Raw genomic sequence first — 18,053 nt, 5'->3', positions numbered from 1 at the left:
TCATTCGATTGCCCAAGGTTAGCCCGGGTTAGCCCAACCTTTTTTTTCGTTAGTCCACCCTTAGTTCAAAAGTTATAATAAAAATAATTTGTTCACACTTCATTCATAAAATTCATACATTTTAATATTTTCACGTGGGCTAAAGATTAAAGGACGAGGTCTAGAACTACATACTTCAACCACTGGACCCAACATTGTATAGACAGGTAATCAATGGCATTCACTGGGGAACCATCATCGTTACTATGGTTAGAGAGGAAACACTTTACATCTCTCAGCAACGGATTAAGTAGCCATCTAATCACCCAGTGGAGGGTCTCGACAGAGCCGTCTCTGTCGGATTACAGAATTATCCGATTCCAACTGGGAGATGAGGTCAGAATAGGTTACGTCCAGAGGAACCCCAGGAAAACTGACTGGGTTAAGTATAATGAACTACTCAGGGCTAACCTGCCTAGTTTAAATTCAAAATATAAAAAAGTTGACTGCATTGAGTTAGAAGACAGGGTCAGCGGGCTGATTTTTGGGCATCATTTTGGATGTCTTTAACTCTAGCTGCCCATGTCCAAGTCAAAGTGGGGGAAAGGGGTGTGCAGTTTCTTCAATCAGGCAAAGCGCACGAAAAACTGGGACGAGTTTACAACCACGTTATTTTTATTCAGAAGAAAGGTAGGAGAGATCACTCTCTCACTAAGTCTTTCAGGCCGAAAACGCGCAACTCCTTTATGCTGAAGGTAATGGAGAAATTTATCGACCACGAAATCAGGTCTAACGCTCTCTAAGAGGCACCTCTGAATACTGATCAGCATGCACACACAGGCTCTGCCACTCTTGCGACACCATTGCATCTTCTCCTGGAGTGCGAGGCCATTCCACGAAGAAGGGATAGGTGCTGCTTATATTAAATATGACCAAGAGAATAGCACATGTTGTTGTAACAACATACAAATTCCCCAAAGTGTTTAGGGAGTGTTGCTGGAGGGACAGTCCTTGACCAGATAGAAAGCTGGGTCGTTCCGGTTACGTAGACCCGACTGTCGTGGGAACGATAGACTTTTGGTCGCAGTGTTTACTTTATTCATATCTATATATCTACCTACATATGTCCTGCATGTGAAGACTTCTCATCTCCCCTCTTTGGTCCGACCCCGTCGAAACAGCGCTCTCTTACCTACAACGATTGAGTAATTACCCCATTCAACAGCAACGAGATAGATTTCATTGTGTTTGAGGCTTTAGCAAATGGTTTATGTCTACACTAATAAAATCTCCATTAAATAGTCAACACAATGTTGATATGGTAACCCTACGTTAACAGCTGTTTCTTAAAAGCAAAACAAAAGCTGAAAGTCAATTTGCTGAAATTTTATTTTCGGGCTAAAGCGACATTTTCATTAAAAATGTCTTCGAATTTCAGATATACAATGGTGCGCACAGTGCGTCCATATGTTAAATATTTTCCACAACTAACAAAACCGGTACTTCGGGTACTCATCAAGGTTTCTGTACATTACCTGGAGAGTTCGAAGTGTTCACCGGAGGAGCTAGACTTGGAGTTAACTAAACTCACCCATTCCGGCCATGTTATTCCAGACAATTTTTGTGAATTATTTGCGGCTGTGCTACAAATAATGCAAATATTTTTGCGTACACCAAAAGGTATTGTTAAGGATTATGAACTACGAGACTGCCTAAAGGAACTGAGGTAAGTACTTTAAAAAAAAAGAACACGATATATCTACGGCGACTGTTGGTTTTGCTGTTTTTCTTTTTTACATTCAGGTTTACAGACGAATGCGTCGACGATTTAAGCAAGGTACTCTACAATCATCGTGCCTCATTAACAAAAAATTTCATTGAGGCAAAGACATCACGTTCTAAACCAAAAAACATGCAATGGCGCATTAATATATCACTGGGGGAAGGGTAAGAATGAAAGCATGTGTATATAATTTGTAGTAAAAAATCGAATCTACTCATTGTTTCCACAGCGCGTGCAATGGCAGTATTAATGCTCCAACTATTATACTGCACTTTCAACTACCAGATGGTCGATATCGCACTTTGGAGTTTCCACTTGCAATGTTCCATCAACTGCGTTATAATGTAGCTCTACTTTTGAATGAAATGCAAGCATTAGAGAGTCGAGCAGTTATGAAGAAATTTTAAGGCGTTAATCGTGAGATTTTCGGCGATTCGGAAATTATGCAATGTTACATTTTTGAAGCCCGATTAAAGCTGCTGTAGCTCAATCGGTTACAGTATATAATACGTGGCAAATTTTTAATCAAATAAAATACTTTGCTTTGATGTGAATTGACCGCTCAAAACTAAGTATTCTTTATATCCTACATTATTTGCCAATGTATTACTGATGTATTTAATGTAGCTTTGTGAGTTAAAACGTTTATGTGAAATTATTAAAATATAAAAATATCGGCAATAATTGTTATAACAATTGATGGATGTTTAGTAAACAATACAAGAACCGAGTTGTGCGTATAATGTTTTCAATAGTGCATATATTCATAGCTGCTAAGATAGACTTATAGATAGTAGGTTATATTAAATTTACATTATACACGCATTTGCATATATGTATGTGCTTTCTATGTATTTAACAATAAATATTGACTGTATTTGCAAATTAAAAACCAATGATTTTATTGCTTTTGATTTACATACCCTGTATATATTTTTAAGAAATAATTTGCTACGAGAGATCGCTTTGATAAAAGTCAATTGCTTACAGCTATAATCCTAGATATGCGATATATTTAAACCATTCAGTATGTATCGCTCAAATAATTAATGGATTTTGCATTAGTTCTCCGTATAATGTCGTTCACCACTAATTTCTCGTAAGCGTTGTGCTGCTTGCTCAGGTGTCAAATCGCGCTGCGCTTCGTTGAGCAATTCAAATCCGACCATGAATTTACGAACCGTTGCGGAGCGCAACAATGGTGGGTAGTATAGCGCGTGAAGCGTCCAATGTGTTAAGTCTGCGCCACTGGCCTCTCCAGTCGGTGCACCATGAAAGCCCATCGAATATGGAAACGAACATTGAAATAAGTTGTCATATTTTATAGTTAGCTCCTTGATTACTTTTGCCAAATTATCCCTTTGTGCCGGTGTCACATCGCTAATACGTTTATTATCATTCCGAGAGATAAGTAATGTCTCAAAAGGCCATGCTGCCCAAAATGGTACCACAACTAACCAATCGCGATTCTCAACAACAACACGCTCCTTACGCTCCACCTCACGTTTCGCATAGTCATCTAATAATGGTCTACCATTCTTGCTGAAATAACTGCGTAAACGTTCGTCTTTTGTTTGCGGTTCCGATGGCAAAAATGAACAGCACCATATTTGACAGTGTGGGTGTGGATTTGAACAGCCCATGGCGGCGCCCTTGTTTTCGAATACCTGTACCCAAAGGTATTTTTTACTCAACTCATCAAACTGTTTAATCCATCTGTATGATTGAGAATGTAAACATGCATTACTAAAGCAATATTTGTATAAGTGGAATACAGGGAACTAAATTCGCACTCATCTATGACGGCTCGTATTTCCGCAACGGTCATTTGTGGCAGTGTTACATTGGATTTAGGATGGAAACACATCACTCTGCATGTACCTCGTGCTTCGGTCACCTGAAAAAGAGGATCATCCGAAGGTGGCGGGACTGGGTTGTTTTCCATTAGAGCTGGAAAGTCATTTGTAAAAACAAATGTGCCTGTATATTTCGGATTCACCTGTAGAACATAGTAGGTAGACAGCAATTAGGCTTGGAATACATATTTAAATGTACATGATGTATGTGAAATGTATGTACGTACATACATAAGCACATAATAGGTACCCAGTAGATAATTTCAGGAGTTAAAAGCCTTTCTGAAAAGTTCCGAAAGGACTTCCTCCTTCGTCCTAATAGAAGGCATGCAAGGAAGCACTGTTTTAAGGCCTTCTTGGGTAGGCCTCTTAGAATGGCTTCACTTAAGAATGCCTACTTAAATTATTTTCATAGCCTACCGTTCCATTTGGTCGTGCTACACCTGGACTTAGCGGATTAGTGGGATCGAAATCAGGTATATTGCTCTTTTGTGGCGCTTCCTGCTGTCCGGTCCATGGTCGACGCATACGATGTGGGCTCACCAATACCCACTGGCCAGTCAAAGGGTTCAAGCGCCGATGTGGATGCTCTATATACATACATACGTACATAAACGTTATTAATATGAAACAATTAAAATTTTACCAGTTGCAACGAACTGCATTTCGATAGAAAAAAATGATTTAATCAATCCAAGTACTTTGCACAATAACAAATAGCACTGACTGCCCCAACACTTGCGGCGAGTATTTATTAGAGACTAAAAAGCCACCACTTGAGTACGCATCAGTCGATCACTCGCTCGCTATAAAACGCAATGTCAAGTGAGAATAAATGAATCAATTTTTTTGTTCTCTTGCTTATCATCTAAAGCGCTTTTCAACTTATGTACGTGTTCGTGTGTATATATACATATTCATACATATACTTTTATGTAGATGTGGACGTTCATATGCAAGCAAAACACGATTACATACGCGAACACAGTGTTATCACTGCTGTTGGATATCACCCAACTTACAAAATATTTGCATTATGATGCTTACTTCATGTGCTGATGGATGTACAAGTGTGCGCATGTCGCTTTTTTACTATTTATGTACATATGTATACATGTATTAATAAAATATTTAATTTTTCTTAAATATTTACAATGTTTTTCAATTTAAAATGTTTTTGCTATGTTTTTTTTTATGTGCAAATGCAAGAGCATATGCACCCGTTTGTGATTCAGGGTTTATTTTTCCTGCTGTACCCAAACCATATAAAAAAAATTTCAAAATTTATACAAAATTTAGAAAAATTCAAGAATATATTGTCAAATTTTGGCCGAGGGCATTCAATTCCGGGATCCCGGACACTTTCCCATGTCCCGAAATCCCGGGATTACAGCTACTAGATCCCGAAATTTTTTTTGATTCATTTACAGAATGAAAGAGATGTTGAAAACGAAAAAAAATTAATTAATTTGACATGAAACACGAGAAATACAGGACACCAAAATTTGGATTGCAAGTGAACCTGAGCCATTTGCACTTGGAAAAGAATTTCAGGACCTGCCTGAATAAATGTACTCAAACATTTTGTGCAAGAACTGTATAATAACGAAAAATCTGAAATCAATTGAAAACACAACCAGCAGATGGCAGAGTTGTTCATCATTTTACTTTGGTGGCATTTTTTGAAAAAGGATTTCTGCAAATATGAGTAAATGTTTTTGACAAATAATACAGATATTTTAGAATACTATAAAAATATTTAAACATTGAATTACGGACTCTTTTATTACGGGGCATTATGCTCCCCTAAGACCAAATGTGGTGACAATGAATCTGTGTGGTTTGAAAAAGGCGAAGCTACTGTAAAATGAAAAAAAAAATGTGATGAAGTCGAAATCCCGAAAAATCTCAGGATCCCGAGATTAGAATTTTTTAATCCCTAAATCCCGTGATTGTTAAAATGCTTCGGGATTGAAGGCCCTAGTATAGACAATCCCAAAACTTTATGGGCAATTGGTATTGGTTGGTTAATACATCAACAATATTTTTATAAACAAAATAACAATAACGTTTTAACTTTAAAAACATTGTGAATATTGAAAAAAAAACTCAACACGTGAACACTTGTACGAGTGATTTGTATGTATGTACATACAGTGGGGTCCACATAATCAGGAACACTATTTCTTCATTAGTTTTGCCATTTATTTTTTTCGTTATTTATTTTTAATATTTTCTTTCAAAAAAATAGTTTATAGATGTATATGTATATATACAGAAGCGAAAACCAAGTAACTCAAAGTCTCAAACTTTGTACATGATTCTTAAAAATCGCCTTTTTCGAAAGGCCATCAAAATTTCAAACTTTTTAACCAGGATTTCAAGAAACACATCGGCTAATCGGTCTTATATTAATATAAAAAAATTAAGATACTTTATATGGAAGAAAATCGTTAACGCCGTCAGCGAAAAGGAAGCTCAAAAATCAACATATCTGGCCGCTTAAAAACTTGCGCAGTATTATACTAAAATTTAACTAAATTTACTAGATACCCGAAGATTTTCTAGAAATTCTGATGAAAAAGTATGAAATTAATATGTCCATTTTCTGTATCATTATATCAACCTTTTACAATGTTTGAATTTTTGAATTCCATGGTTTTCGTTTTCGTATAATTTTGAAAAAAATAAATAAGTTTAAACTTAATTGAGAAAAAATAATAAATGGGCGAAACGTATTTATAAAGAAGTAGTGTCCCTAATTATGTGACCACCACTGCAGATATGTATATTTATAATGCAACTGCAATTTAACCCAATTCCAATCCCAATTCAAATTCCAAAGTTGAAAACAATTTTTTTCTATGTAACTTGTATGGAAAATAAAAATCCTAAACTTATCTAATATTAAAGGTCGCGCTTTTAACAGGCATCTTTTAACATCCCTCCGGAGGTAATAAAGCTGGGGCTGTTTTTTGTTTTTAATCAGTCTATTTCACATAAAAAATTTTTCATTAAGCGAACGGAAGTCAAACATAGCGAGCAGAGAAGTAGCGATTCGAAGGCGGCTAATAATACGTATAACACTCGCGAATTTTTTTTGCAATTCTGTAAATAATTTAAAATTAATTTAATTTGGAAATAACAATATTTTGTTGTGGAGTAATGGAAAAATCATATTTGGATCTGGATTTCGTTGAATTTTATTTTGATACATTTCTTTTTCCTTAGAACGCGTGCTTCCTTTAATTTAAGCGAGATGATGAGAGTTTTTTAATTCTTCACATATGTAAGTTATTCTGTACTGCAGTTTGCTTTTGAAGTAAAAGTACGTTTACATATACATATGTAAATATAGGCTCTGATCCAATACTTTTCGTCTAAAATCCTGTAAAAATGTCAAATAGCAGAATTACGCTTTGAAGTGAGAGTAAAAAGTGAGTAACAACAAAAAGTATGGAAACAAATAAAGCATTTTTCCGGCACGTCAACCAGTGATCGCTTGACACTATTCATGATTTTACCATTTCATTTCATTTTTCATTCTCTATACAACTCTCTAAAAATCGCTCTCCTTTACAGGAAGTTGGAGGAATTTGGAATACAGGATCATTTTTCCTGTAACTTCCTGCAAGTTCGAGTAAAAACCTGTAAGTTCATGCAGTACTGGATCACAGCTATAATCTCAATCAAATATCGTTTGTTAATTAACTCATTTAAAAAGTAAAATCTGAAATGATTAGCTGTCAAATTTGTTGCGCTTTATTTTTTTTATCGCCCCTCAAGGAAAACTTAAGTTTCTTTTCTATACCACTGTCATCACTTTTTTCTGCTAGGGGAGACTTTTGTATGGCTAATACATTTATTTACTTAAGCTATAAAATGAGGATAATTTGTACATACTTTTACAATTCCGGGTTCGGCACTGAGGACGTTTTCATCTCGATTAGTAGTTCTCTGTTCGGTGCCGGAGGTATTTCCTTTGAATTTGTTGTCGAGGGTGTGATATTCTCTCTACTTTTATTACTGTCATTGATTTTATTGCTTTGGATTGGTAATTTGGTTTAGTTCCGATCATTGCATCTTGAAAAAAATTAGCTGTACTCCTAAATTTTCATATGAGCATTGAAGTCGGCTGTGTTTTTTTGCTTTAAAACTATTTGTGTTAAAACTATTTCTCATACTAAATTTTGAAAGTTGATATAATTATGAAATAAGTTGATATGGTTTGCATGGCATTCGGTGAATACCCTCAATGAAAATACATATATTTATGTACTTGCGTATGTTTATTGAAGGAGTGCGCACTACAATTCCGCCGGCCCTGGGTTAGAGCCCAGTTTCCGACTAGCATCAAAAACAAAAATAAAATAAAATGGCAAACCTTAAAGTCTATTTCTGCCTCGGAAAACAAGCTCTCATTTAATACAGTCGCCGTTCGGAGTCGGCAGTAAACTGTAGGGCCCTCCTATTTGTGTGAGAAGCTCGGCCAAACACTAACTTATTGTGTAAGACCAATCTATTATTATTACTGTTATTACTTACATGCATATGTATGTATACATCCTTGGTTGGTCCTTAAAGTATGAACATCATGGATTACCCCTCTATTTTGTTCTTTGTACAAAATAAATAGATCCAAGAAATTTTCGCACTGTTAAACAAATTTTTGAGGGCCGCTACCATCAAATTAAGGAGAATTAAATTCTCTATCAAATGACATCAAAATTTTCCAAATCCTTGAAGAGGTTTTCGAGAAATATTAATTTAAAAAAATGCTTAATTTAAACTTTGAGCTTTAATAATTGTTTTAGTTGTTGTTTCCCAAAAAACTATATGTATCGTTACGCTCACCTCAATGATCTCCATCGATCCCAATATGATTTTTTTTAATTTGAGAATTGTAGGTATTCTACATTTATGCCGAATACGTCGCAATAGAATGTCAAATTTATCAGGTTTCAAGTAAAAATTTTGTGGAATTTTTGCGATTAAAAAAAACATTCCAAACCTTGATTGCCACCGCTAAAATTTTTTTTTTAATATTCGTGGATATTTTTATTTTGTGTTTCAAGTCAATGTCAAAAAACAACAACATTTTCAATAAATATTTTGTTTTTATTATTTATTTATTCATTATTAGATGTACTTTATTTTTGCAATTTATCAGTCATTCTGTTTTCTTATTATTTTTTTTTATTATTGCTATAAATTATAAAATCTAATACAAACAAACAAAGCAATTTAACAATCACTGCCGCTACATACGATATACCATACATTGTAATTTTATGCTATATGTTTACATAGGTGTATATAGAGATGTAAGTGTATTTTTAGTTATATGCGTTAATTATGACGTACATACGTATGTATGTATGTATGTTGTTTACATCTTATTTCGTCATTTGAATTGCCATCCAATATATGCGGCCTACATACATATGCAAAATGGGTAAGACGTGTGGGAGTGTTTTAAAAGAGTGTATAATTAAATATATGTATGTATTTATAGTAAGTATGTGTATTTATGTGTGTGTTAAAGTATGCACATCCTTATGTATGGTATGTACGTGTGTATGCATGCATATACATATGTATACATATATTTATTTGATATTTTTTCTATACATTTTTCCTTTTTCCCTATATAATATTAAATAACAATCGGTAAGAGTAAAGTATTCATTTATGTACTTGAGGGTGCAAGTGACAATTTGTTAATTTATTGATCGATTTATGTATCAACACTCCATCCACTCCATCACTCTTTCAGTTTCCATTACTAGCTAACGTATTCATTTATATATACTATGTATGTATTTTTTGCATACAAATCCTCATAGTTAGTATGCGTAAATCGACATTGTACAAACATAACATTTTTCCGAAGCCTCTTTACTATACAAACATACATATATATGATAGGCGTATTGTTGTTGTCATTTGTATCATTTGCGATTCTGCGATTCTCTTTTCACTTAAATACAAAGTTGTATGTTTAATGCACACTTGCCCTTAGATGTTACATATGAAACATCGCGTGAAATTATAATTTATGTACAATTTACTGAATTCCTGAACCATTGCAAGCAAACGAATGGAAGGGATTGACATTTTTTTTGTTTTTGTTTTTAAAATCATATTTATTTCATTTTGCATGTGCTCATGTATGTATGTATATATATGTATGTACTATGTCCGTATGTGTTTTGAAGTAATAAATTGGATAAATTACCACCTTCCAAATCTTAAATTTTTGTTCTGAAAGTGTCGCCAATCAAGTATGTACATACATATGTACCTTCTTGGCTGCCAGTGCGTATGAGTAACATTGAAGAATTGTTGCAGTTAAATACCTTTTCCTTGCAAATAACTGGGTTGTCATAAAAATAAAATAAATATTTGGCGCATACACTTGCTTGGCCGCGCTTGATTTGCGGTGTGCGCATTGATATTGTTACATAAAGGAGAAGGACTTACAGTTTTACAGCCATACACTCAGAGGTTAAAAAGAAAACTTTTTGATAACATCTTAACTCTCAGTATGGGTAAAGTTTATGTTAACCCAACGGAAAATTTTTAATTTTTCATATGAATCAGCCTATGTTTACTGCTGTTGCAAGTGATTGTATTATTCGCTAAGAGAATTCCACAATGCACTACACTAGTGTATTGATAAAAAGCAAGGTGGATATTTTACAAATACATACTCAAACTGTTTTCACTCCCTAATCTAAGCAACACTGCTCGTTGAAATGGTCTAGGGACTGTCTAGGTGCATTTCGGGCCCATTTTAGGACTAATTCGAAGCCATTTCGGGAATAGTTCAGAACTGCTTTCGGGTATATTTCGGGACTAGATCGGGACTAGTTCATAACATTTTCGGGGCTACTTCGGGCCTAGTTCAGGACTTTTTCAGGTCTAGCTCGGCACTAGTTCCGTATGTTTTCGGAACATTTTTACCCCAGTTGGGGATAACTTCATAACATTTTTGGGACTTTTTCAGCCCAGTCCGAGACTAGTTCAAAATTCTTTCGGGCTTAATTCGGGATCATTTCGGGACTAGTTAGAACCAATTCGGCAGTAGTTCAGGGCTTTTCATTTTTAGTTCGGTGCTAATTAAAGACGTATTCGGTACCATTTCAGGACTTGTTCGGTATACAGATGATAACAAATACATCAAATTTTAGGAGCACCTGGAACTCAGGCCTTTTTTTTGCTGTTTGTCGTCTCACGAATGGAACGCTGGACCTACCGAGTGATAGTGTACACCTCTTTCTACTCGACCTCGGCAGTCGCAGTTGTCATAATCGGTGGCAAATTGCACCCTCTGCATAGCTTTGGGCTGTTTCGGAACCAGTCAAAAGTCGCAGTTTTTTACTGCAGCAATAAAAAAAAAAAAAATAATATTGTTGTAGTTCCGAGCTACATACAGTTGTATTTACTATACTAGACAAACTGAAAATTAAGAAAAAGTTACAATTAGCAGGGGACGAAGTTTTAGTAGCTGCAATAAATTTTCAAACACACGGACATATACTACATATGTATGTATCTACATACATACAAAAACACAAGTATTTTATTAAGACTCTATATTAAAAAAAAAAGCTTTGATTCTGAATCATGATTACTAATACTTACTGTTCGTCTTGATAACTTGCAAACGAGTAGCGTTTCATAAATATTTTTGTTTTCCTTTTGAAATTTATACATACATTTCTTGAAATAATTCTTCTTTCACTTTAGTGATTCATTGAAGTTCAAATACAAAAGTACATAAATAAGTATATAAGTAGATTTTCTTGTGCAATATTATAACTTTGGTGTCTTAGTTGAACATAAGGTGAGTTTCGAAGATCAAAATATAACAAATTTAAAGAAATTACGCCATAGCATAACCACAACAACATACATACGTTTGATTTTAAGATATTAGGGAACTTTAACTGTGCTTTTTTATATATTTCATTCGTGTTCCAATTCATTTTTAATACAACAATTTCAACAATAAGATTTTTTAGATAAAAATAAAAGTTTTATCGTTTGCTGGAGAATTTCAGTAGAATTTTAAATTCATTTTAATGGTAATTTTAGGGTGCACAAATTTTTAAGATAATATTTTTTTAAGATTATTTTTTTAGGGATTTTTGGTGTAAGATTCTTTTTTTGTATAATTTAACGAACGAGAATTTTTCATGGAATGCGTTGTATTTTACAGATGAGATGAGTTACACAAATATTTTTTTTTAAATTTTTTGCTGAAAATATTTCTGCGTGCCAGAGTTTTTGAACGTGAGTGATAAATAACGCCCTTAACATATTTTATTTTGGCTAAGATGTTTAAAATAGCAAAAAAAAAAAGTTATGTAATTCAAATTAAGCCTTCTACATAACCCAACTAAATTATTTACAGCTCCGTTGACTGATCTAGCTGTTTGAATCTCAGCTTCGTAAAGGGCGGGCCACTTAAAAGAAAGTGTTGAAATTATATGGTCTCTCGTATCGTGTCTCGCCAAACTAATCGCATACGCAGAGAATGCTTCCAGCGATTCCCTTGTTGACCTATGTTTGGAAGTAAAGCCATACCCTATCCGCTAGTAAATAAAGGGCGACTCCTTTCAATACCTCGACTTGTACAAAGTCATCCATACGAACTCACGGAAGAAATCCACACCTATATCGCGCAATCACTAGACCCGACGTTGTACTGGCAGGCCCTGAGCAAGAATTGCCGAGAGACAATCACTTCATTAACCAAATCTCGCTCCATGCCAAGTGAATTCCCTCTCCACAGCTCAACCACCACCTATCGCAAGCGAAGAGCTTCAGCTGTCACGAGAGACACGCATAACTTTTGCGCTCTTTAGCATATTTGACCTGTGTTGCCGTTGAAAATTTTATGAAAGTCGCATAAAAGGGGTCATTGGCGAAAAAAGGGCTACCATACAATTTTTGCTTTTCTTTAGTAGTAAAAGAATAAATTCTTTCTGTGTTGCCGGAAAAGAGCGGCGGAACAGGGTTGCGAACATACACATATGTAAATCTAATTGCTGCAAGGAGAAGAGTTGCATTTCCTTTAAAAGTTTTAATTGATGTATTTTTTCGTACTTACAGGAGGAAAATTTTTTTAATAGCATGGTTCTGTTAACATTTCCTAGCAAATCTCTGAAAAGGGGCAAAAGTCGCATATAATTCTGGAAAAGGGTCAAAAAATCAAAATTTTCAAAAAGTCGGGTCGAAGGGTATTGGCGCTTAAAAAGTGTCAAATTGCCCCTTAAGTCGCACAACGGCAACACTGTTTTTGACATGTAGATTCGACCCGGGCATGCCCAATGTCAATCTATGCATTAGACCACGTCAAAAAAATCCTGCAATGCACCGGACCCTGTTGGGTCAAATCCAGTAATTAAAAAATACATTAGAGTTTAAAGAATCTGAGTTTGCACAATAATTAAATGTAATCAACGTATTCTGCAAAAGTTTATTTATGTAAACTCCGCCTAAGGAATTGTTTTAAGTGCTGTTGGTTTATATTTTTGAGCAATGAAAAGCAAAATATGGCACCATTACAATAAGTATGCAACAGCACGAATTGTTTTCTAAATGGAATTCAAAAAGTATTCTTCTCAAAAACAAAAAGATTTTTTCTTTTACCAATTCAAGGAAGATTTTACTGCATATAAAAGCACTACGATTTTCTCCATTTAGTGCTATTTTTTTAGACTAAAATTAAAAAAAAAATCTCTTTCATTTTGAGAAAATTTGCGTAGAATTATATTCAAAAAACCAAAAAAAGACATCTATGAACTAGTAAAAAAATTGAATTTTAAGTCAAATAAAAGCTAAGAATAGGGGTGTTCATTGTATTACTTTCATGTTAAGGGTATTCTCTAACAATAGCAAAGCCGTTACATGGTGCACGGCAGAACCTATTTTCCTATGGAAAAAACTTTGCAAACCGTGCAATCCGTACACCGTGCAATCCTTGCAAGCCTTTTGAGAATACCCCTATTGTAGTAACATATGCAAGGCGGAGCTTTGATTTGTATGTTTGTGTATGTAAATTTTTATGTGACTTATGTATTTTCGTAAGTATCAATTGTTTTTTTTTCACTTAGTTTTAGTTAAATTGTATTTCAAAACGTGTGTCTTTTGCATTTGATATGTTCAAGTTAAGCATATATCTTTTAAGTCCATGTTAGTATAGACAAAAGTTCTTACAAAAATTCTTAAAAAACCAACACAAAAAAATGTTCTACTATATTAGCATCAAAAACGATAGATATATGTATGTATGTATTATGTATTACATACAAATGCATGCAATTTCTGTAAAAATTTTAGAGCATTCAAATAGCCTGTTGTAGTTTTTACGGTGTTGTTGTATAATAAATACGTATTGTAAAAAGTTAAATATTTGATACAGTGAACACTGGCAATATGTATGTACATATGTACTTAAATTGCCTTCACACATACATACATATAAATACATGTATGTACATATGTATGTATGTCGCGTCATGAATATGAAAGAACAAATAATGAGCGGCGTTCGTGTGCGGATAAGTATCGTATTACACTGCAAAGTGTTCATGTAATGCGCATGTGTAGTGCAGTAAGCTAACCAGTGTACATATTTATGCGTGAATTTGCAAACTTATCGCATGACTGCGTGAGCTTGTGTAAATCGGCGAGGGGCGTGTAAAATCGCACCGAAAAAATGGTCAAGCGTAGTGTCTATTTATTTTAGTTTGCTTACTTTCTGAGCCTATTTTTGCATTACATAAGTATTATATTTTTCTTGAGTGTCAAAGCCAAATAGTTACTTACTATGTGATTATGTCATAGATTCTGTAATATTATTTTATGTTTTTTTTTGCCACGGAATCCTATATATGTAATTATTATTTTTATAATATTGTTTTTGTGTTTTTCGTTTCTTTCTTATTTTTGTAGATCATCATAATAAGTTTGTAATGATTTTACTTGCTGTATTGATTTTCTAATATTATTTGTCTCTTGCTTTGTAGTATTAGTTTGTAATATTTTTTTTTTTTTTTTTGTTAAATTAAAGAAATTTAATTTGGTTTTATAAATTTGGGACTAAGTATTAGTTACATTACAGCACCACATTTGTTATATTTTTTTTTTTTCGTTTATAAATTTACATGAAGAATTCAACGAATCAAATTTGGTTAAATATTTAGATTTGCTTGAATTTGGAACTATTTGGTTTAATTTTTTGCCTATTTCATTTTAATATTGTTTCATATTCATTTATAAGCCGCAATTGTTTTGCCGTTTTACAGCAACTACTACCTTCTTTTGCTTAAATTTTCTTCTTTGTAGCCAACGCTCGTCTTCAGTATTTTGTGTGCTCTCACTTATGTTCAAGAATATTTTAAACTAATTGCGTCTCTTCCCCATCCAGGCGTTATACAGTTTTTACATATTTCTTTATTCTAATATCATCTTAGCATATAGTAATGTACATTTAATATATTATACTCATTTCCGCATATGGCCACTAACTGTCTTTCCTTTATTGTTAATATAAAGTTAAATTTATTTTAAACAGACTCTTGCCACAACAAAACCTATCGAATTTGCGAATTTTTCTTTTGTAACTTTTGTAACATAAAGTCAAACTAGGATTCACTTAGAACATCAGCAGCCGAATCAGAAAACACATTTTTCACAATACTGTGAATTAGTCTGGTCACTTTATTCATATGGGCGTTCCCAGCGGAAGGTCTACAGCGAGATAAAAATAAAAGCCAATTTGGCTGCTTTTTATAAATGTAAACAGAAACCGCACCGATTTGTTTCAAATTTCGCATATCGTCGGTGATATTGCAAAACGTTCCCTGATCTGTTATCTGTATCTGATCGATTCTGGCAATCGTTTATCTTCATCAGCCAAAGGTAGACAGTTTTGTCATTCGTTTATTAGGAAGTAATGATTTGCCGATACATTCCGGTGCAAATAAGGCACCATCTAAGTATCAAGTGTACTAATAGACCGTTTTACAGTATCACCGACGATATGTAGTTGAAGCATAGTAAGACATGCATAGATTTGCAAAAAAGTTGAACCGCTAGTTGGCATTGAAGTCAAAATAAAAAATATATTCCAAATAAAATAATTGTTTATTTGCGTTCAAAATTCGTTTAAAAACAATGTTATCAAAAAAAAAAAATTTCAAGTGAAATTTTCGTGACATAACATCATGTAGCGTCACGTCAGATAATTGGGCTGATAAAAAAACAGAAAAATTTTTACATTTGAAAACGTGGAAAATTTACGTTAAGTACTTATTTAAAAGATTGCCAAAAAAAGTATACAAATAATCTTGCCAGATTTGCAGGGTCTTGCACTTTTGTAACCCAAGTCAAGCGCCACGTATGGCTTTTGTAACGCCACGCCAGCGCATATATATATTTGCTTATATGTATATTTAAATCTATACTACCAAATTTTGAATTTTAAATTTTATTTCTTAACATTTTGTCACACAAATGTCACGTCTCGTCAGATTAGAAATACCAATATAGGCCCGTATGTATGTATGTATATATGTCCGCTTGTTCAATCGAATCGATCCTAATCTCCGTTGCTTTTAGAGTTCCATTTTGATAACACGAAGAGAAGCCAAGTCTAAATTTGGCATCAGTGATAAACTAACACGGCTATTAAGAGTCTCTGCGATCCGTTGAGATTGCAGAAAAAGCAGCTCCCAAGTGCAAGACGATGTACGACTTTCCAACACAAAACGACTCATATGGGGAGACATACCATTGCTGGCATAAATAATTTTTTAATTGTGAAAGGCAAAATAACTCCTGCCAGCAGGAGCTACTTTAAGTTCGGTAGGCAATTAAAAAGTACAATCCTCTATCGATGAAGAAAAATCGCGCTCTGTAAATCTATTATCAGGAGACAGAAACGTGGATGATCATAAAGAAAGCTGCGAATACTTCGGTAGATTTTGAAAATAGTTTGGGCGATGCGTACCGCAGAAGAATGAATGATGAACTTTGTATCAGATATTTTTATTGATCTTCACTAGAATCAGGTATCAATAAAAAAATCATACGTAATCGTCATACAACTGTAGGTCCACAAATTGTCGGAAATCATCAAAACGCATTCTACAAATTGTAAGAGAAACTCCGGCAAATTCTTGAGTACAAAGTGAACGCGAAATATAATAATTTAAAAATATGCGTTAAGATCCAAAGAACTAGGGATATGGAGAGATAAAAGTATCGGGCATTTCAGTATAATTGGGACCTGAAAGAAATTCCACAGGTCGTTCCCGATCGAAATTTTGTATTCTGTATAACGATGACCTCCAAATGGAACGCATAGTTGGAGCAGACGTTTTCTCTGAAAACCTGGGATTATGGAGATCAATTACATATGCCTGATATTGCAAGTGTTTTTCAGATAGGAGTATCTTTTAGTTTAAACCCCTGATCACAGCAGCGCATGAGTTAAACATTGGCCTCAATCGAAGACTCGACAGTTCTAGTTTCAAGAAGGAGAACGTTAATCTGTTTGCCTTTTAGTAATACGCTTTCTAAAAATTATATACATATAAGTTGTTTTAACAATAAAAACTAGAAACCAAATTTAAAAAAAAAAGAAAAAATTATAATAATAAAATATAAAAAATTAAATAAAATTAAAAATAAAAAAAATATAAAAATTAAAAGAAAATTAAATTATTAAATGCACAAAAAACTTAAAAAAAAAAAATTAAAAATAAATAAGATAAGTTCCTAAAATTAAATTAAATAAAAAATATTTTTTCATTTTAAAGCAACAAAATCTAAAAATTAAAAGAAAATTTTTTAAAACGTAGGAAAAATAAATAAACTGAACTCTCAAACATTACATTAAATTGAAAAAAAATATTTTTCTTAAAAAAACACCAATTATAAAAATTAAAAAAAAGATTAAAATTAAAAATAAATCTTTTAAATATGAAAAAAATGTATAAAATACCTATAAAAATTAAATGAAATTTCAAAAATATATATTTTTCTATTTAAACCAATAAAATCTAAAAATTAAAACAAAATTAAGTTAAAACAAGAAAAAAAAATTATTCAAAAAAAGAAGGACATTCCGGTTCCGAGGACTTGAACCTCGGAGCTCGGAGTAGCGCGAGCAAACCATCTTCATTGGAAACATGCTCAATTGCTTTTCAACATTAAAGTTGGCTATTTTTTTAAAACTTTCTTAACAGAATAAACAAAATCTTTCAAACTATCTTGCCTGCACTGTCTTTCAATAGTCCCACAAAAGTCTGGCAATTATTTCAGCCCGAATTGCCCAAGGCGATAAACGTCTATAAAGTTAAAAAAGAAAATTTAAGAACTTCTACTTTCGTAGGACATACGGTAGAAGGCCTTAAGTT

General features: G+C 33.5%; 2 protein-coding genes across 2 annotated transcripts; one reads left to right on the top strand and one right to left on the bottom strand.

Annotated features, from left to right (window-relative positions):
* Positions 1-1,330: 1,330 nt before the first annotated feature.
* On the top strand, positions 1,331-2,283 carry LSm-4 (COMM domain containing 5 Like Sm protein 4). The gene is made up of 3 exons (XM_017609355.1): positions 1,331-1,705; positions 1,783-1,926; positions 1,992-2,283. Exons 1-3 carry the CDS (start codon positions 1,401-1,403, stop codon positions 2,167-2,169), a joined length of 627 nt encoding a protein of 208 aa, XP_017464844.1. The 5' UTR covers positions 1,331-1,400; the 3' UTR covers positions 2,170-2,283.
* A 360-nt stretch (positions 2,284-2,643) lies between these two features.
* Positions 2,644-4,424, bottom strand: Galt (Galactose-1-phosphate uridylyltransferase). The gene is made up of 4 exons (XM_017609354.1): positions 4,265-4,424; positions 4,039-4,208; positions 3,556-3,761; positions 2,644-3,478 (listed from the first exon to the last, which is right to left on the bottom strand). Exons 1-4 carry the CDS (start codon positions 4,281-4,283, stop codon positions 2,824-2,826), a joined length of 1,050 nt encoding a protein of 349 aa, XP_017464843.1. The 5' UTR covers positions 4,284-4,424; the 3' UTR covers positions 2,644-2,823.
* Positions 4,425-18,053: the final 13,629 nt, after the last annotated feature.

The sequence above is a fragment of the Rhagoletis zephyria genome, unplaced genomic scaffold (assembly GCF_001687245.7).
Source record: "Rhagoletis zephyria isolate East Lansing unplaced genomic scaffold, Rhagoletis_zephyria_1.1 Rzeph_scaffold_00221, whole genome shotgun sequence".
In the NCBI taxonomy this organism is placed as follows: Eukaryota; Metazoa; Arthropoda; class Insecta; order Diptera; family Tephritidae; genus Rhagoletis; species Rhagoletis zephyria.
Note: the sequence above shows the minus strand (reverse complement) of the source record. Positions and strands in the feature narration are given on the sequence as shown.